At 48.6% G+C, this 4,088-nt stretch overlaps 1 protein-coding gene across 1 annotated transcript; it reads right to left on the bottom strand.

The window, feature by feature from the left end:
* Positions 1–2,497: 2,497 nt before the first annotated feature.
* RPP14 (ribonuclease P/MRP subunit p14) lies at positions 2,498–4,088 on the bottom strand (the record flags this gene model as incomplete). Its single annotated transcript, XM_010718617.3, is given in 6 exon segments — positions 2,498–2,767; positions 2,770–2,779; positions 3,109–3,187; positions 3,770–3,846; positions 3,914–3,998; positions 4,075–4,088. Coding segments are annotated over 6 exon segments (402 nt in total), but the record flags the coding sequence as incomplete, so codon positions are not given.

Raw genomic sequence — 4,088 nt, 5'->3', positions numbered from 1 at the left:
ATGGGGCAGCTCCGTGCTTCTTTCTGGCTCTTGGGTGGTGAAACCGCCATGAAAGTTCAGTTAGGATTCAACATCTTCCCCTCACTCATATAAAGTCTGTAGAACTGTTTTGGTTTTTTTTTTCCCCATTAGAAATCAGTTAAATTTCCTTACAGCAGTACTGAGACCCTATTTGGGAACCTCAGAATGGCCAGGGTTGGAAGGGACCTCAAGGATCACGAATCTCCAACCCCCTGCCACATGCAGGGCCATCAACTTCCATATCCAACACTGGACCAGGCTGCCCAGGGCCCCATCCAACCTGGCCTTGAACGCCTCCAGGGATGGACGGGGCATCCACAGCCTCTCTGGGCAGCTGTTCCAGCACCTCACCACTCTCTCTGTAAAGAACTTCCCCCTCACATCCAACCTAAATCTTCCCTTCCTCAACTTAAAACCATTTCCCCTTGTCCTTTCATTATCTACCCTTGTAAAGATTTGGCTCCCCTCCTGTCTGTAGGCTCCCTTTAGGTACTGAAAGGCTGCAGTGAGGTCACCCCACAGCCTTCTTTCCTTCAGACTGAACAAGCCCAGCTCCCTCAGCCTGTCTTTGTAGTGGAGGTGCTCCAGTCCCCTGATCATCTTTGTGGCTCTCCTCTGGACCCTCTCCAACAGCTCTCTGTCTTTCTTGTATCGGGGGCTCCAGACCTGGACGCAGTATTCCAGATGGGGCCTCACAAGAGCAGAGCAGAGAGGGACAATCACCTCCCTGTCCCTGCTGGCCACCCCTCTTCTTACGGAGCCCAGGATACCATTTGCTTTTCGAGCTGGAAAGCCCATGATCCCTATGCTTCAGTGACTCCCATAGAGAGCTGTGTGCAGGAACAAGGCTCACTGAGCTGCACCTGCCATCCCTTACACAGCCTGACTGCAGCTCCATGCTGACAGCAGAGCAGCTGAGCACCACAACAGCTCCTCTGCAAACTGCTCCTGCTGCTCCACTCTCAGCTTCGGTTCATTTTTTTAGCAGGCACGAACCTAACATCGCATCCAGAGGGTCGGTGCTACAAGGAAGGAGTGAGAAGATTCGTTGCTGCACTGCACCTGGGTAGCTTAGCTATTTTACTAGTACTTTCATTGCACTGTTTGAAGGCAAACTTTCTCTCCATAGTGCAGCAATTGGACAGACCAATACGATGGGAAAGGCATTACAACAAAGGCACAACGACAAAAAGATCAGCACAACAGAAAGGTGTTATAAAGGATGGGAAGAAGGTTGCTCACCAGTTATCAGGAGATTCCAGATTCACAGGGGAAAGCTTCACCAAGGAGTGATCTCCAGAAAGAGATCCTTCCCCAGTGGCAATCAGCCCTTCAATGAGGTCTACAGCTGAATTGCCTTCACCTGTGCTCCAAAGACTTAAACTGGGTCCTTTCCCAGTTGCTCATCAGGCTGGGACTCAGCAGTTACCACACACATAACAAACAGCTTCTGAGGTTATCTGCATCAACGCAGAATGCATTTCTGCTGCAGAGATGTGAGGATAGCATATATTTGGCCATTGAAAAGAGCCTGTGCTTTCAGTAGATGGTCCCCATTATTCCTGGTGAAATGGCAAGAGCTGCTCCTACAAGATTTATCAGAAAGCATATATTGCTTGTATAAAGGCTGACTACAACTTACATTGAAAGTCAGAACAGTGCAGAAAAGCACAACGCAGCAACATCAGCCAGAGCTTCAGTGCAGATTACCTGAAGAAATCTTGCAGTATGTGAGTGTCAGCACTTCCACTGGTCTGGTTTACTTGTGAAATGCACAGCACCATCCCTTCTCACACGTTTGTTAGCAATATAACTATTTTATAAACAGCAAAAATGTTCTGACTGAACTTAACTGGTGTGACCTGCAGATGGGCTGAAAGGAGCAGCCTCACTCCAAGCCTTGTGGCACAGCAGATGTTTGTCTAAAAGGGCCACATCTGTCAGATGTGAGTGCCCAATTCTAGAACTGCACAGAAAAATAAAAGGTTTACGTTTCTTGATGCAGTTACTCTCAGGATTGTGTTTGTCTGCTGTCGATGAAAGATCCTAGAGGTTTTTTTGCTGCAAGTTTACTGCATTAATAGATGGAACATGACAAAGGCAGACAAAACCAAGCATACATTTCTGTCTTTACTGTGAAGAAACACAAGATCAGCAGCTCGAACTTGCTGGCACCATGACTTTCACCATCCCTTCCATAACAGTCTTTCCACTTTCTCTGACTTTACATGATACTGAGATGCGTGCAACGGAGCTCCTCAGTCGTTTCACTTCTGCTGCAGCTATCACTTCTTCTCCAGTATACAGAGGAGCTGGAAATCGAATCTCCTGAGAAAGAAACACACAACCCTGACCAGGCATTTTAGTACCCAGAACTGCAGAAATAAGCCCATTGATCAAAACTCCGTGTACAACAGTTCTACCAAATTTAGTTTTCTTGGCAAAATCTTCACTTAAATGCAAAGGATTTGTGTCACCTGTTAAATGAGAAAAAGTAAGAACATCATTCTGTGTAAAAACTCTGGTAAGTTCAGCTTTGTCTCCCACTTTTATATGTAAATTCTGAAGTAATGGACATCCAAACAACAGGTTGGTAACCGCCAGCTTTGTCAAAGCTCCGTGTCGGAAATCCCCTCTAGAAATTCCACACCTGAAGAGCAGCAACATTTCAAGGACCTTCTGACAGTCCAACCAGACACACTCAGTCCAAGACCAGCTCCCTGCTGTTCCCAGCTAACGCAAGAAGAAATGGAGATGTCTTGTTTTGGGGGAAGAAAAAAAGAGAACAAGAAAAAAATTATCAAACGTACCAAGAGTTGAAAATATTTAATCATCCCATTTATGTAGAAGATTTTAAAGTAAGAGCTATGACTAAGCAGAAATTTGTTTAGCCACGGCTTCAGAGACAAAGAATTCATGGAAGTCATTTTATTAAGTAGCATCCTCAGGGGGAAAAGACAAAAGTACACGTTTATGCATCCACTTTTACGTGAAGTCATTACTGACTATTAGAAAGCGAAGAAATGGGAAGAAAGGGGCCAAACAAACATACAGCACAGCAGTGATGGTGGGGAGGCCCCCTCCTACCTGCAGCACCCGGAAGGCACACCGCCTGTTCTGGTAGAAGCCCTGCAGGGTCAGAGCGCTCCACAGCTTGACGAAGCCTCTGAGTAAAAATAAGACAAAAGACGTTAATTTTTTTTTTCTCTTTTCCTGCAACATAAATGTTTTTAAAATATGTTACGCAAAGAGTAACGAGGCAGACTTTGGCAACCTGTAACGTCACCAATGAGTTCTGGTAGCAGCTCTGTGTCATGAAGGGATGTTATAAGGGCTGTACCCTTGTCCTTGACACAGGGCAGATGCTAATGGTGACCATGCTATGTTACTGGCCCTGTTCTTAAGTTTTTCCTGTGCCTTTCAGTGCCATTTCCCCCACAGCACCTGCAGCTGTCTCCAACGTTTAAACCTGACCCCCACTCTCACAGGAAGAGATTTAAAACCACACCTTCCAGCAGGGCTTTGCTCCTTCCAGACCCTCCTGTTCTACAGCAGGAACGAGGTATGGATGCACACGGGTTACAAAACCTTAGGGACTTTTTATTTCACAGAACTGTTAAGAGATGGACGGGGCACTGAAAGGCCTTTCTCACAGCCCGTCGTTTCCCTCACACCACGCGCACAGCTGTGCCCAGCCTTGATTCCTCACAGCCCACTCCTCGATGGAGCTTTTTCTCACGCGCCTTACCCGCTGACCACTCTCAGGACGGCACAGAGACTTTTCTCCTCATACACCAAGACGTCGACAGGCAAAGCGGCCCCAACCTGCGCACAGAGACGCCGTGAGGCGCAGCCGGGCTCGGCGCGGCTCGGCGCGATCCGCCCGCGTTACCTCTCCGTGCAGCTCCCGCAGCGCCGCCACCACCAGCTGCTTCAGCTGCGGGGCGCCGGGCCGCGCCGCGCCGTCGGGCAGCTCCCTGCGGGGAAACAGAGCGGAGTCGGGACTCGGGGGACGGCGAGGAGCGGGGCGCTGAGGAGCGGCGTCTTACGCACAGGCGGACCCGCAG

This window comes from Meleagris gallopavo, chromosome 14 (assembly GCF_000146605.3).
Source record: "Meleagris gallopavo isolate NT-WF06-2002-E0010 breed Aviagen turkey brand Nicholas breeding stock chromosome 14, Turkey_5.1, whole genome shotgun sequence".
NCBI classification, from domain to species: Eukaryota; Metazoa; Chordata; class Aves; order Galliformes; family Phasianidae; genus Meleagris; species Meleagris gallopavo.
The sequence above is the reverse complement of the archived record's forward strand: the minus strand, read 5'-3'. Positions and strand labels throughout refer to the sequence as shown.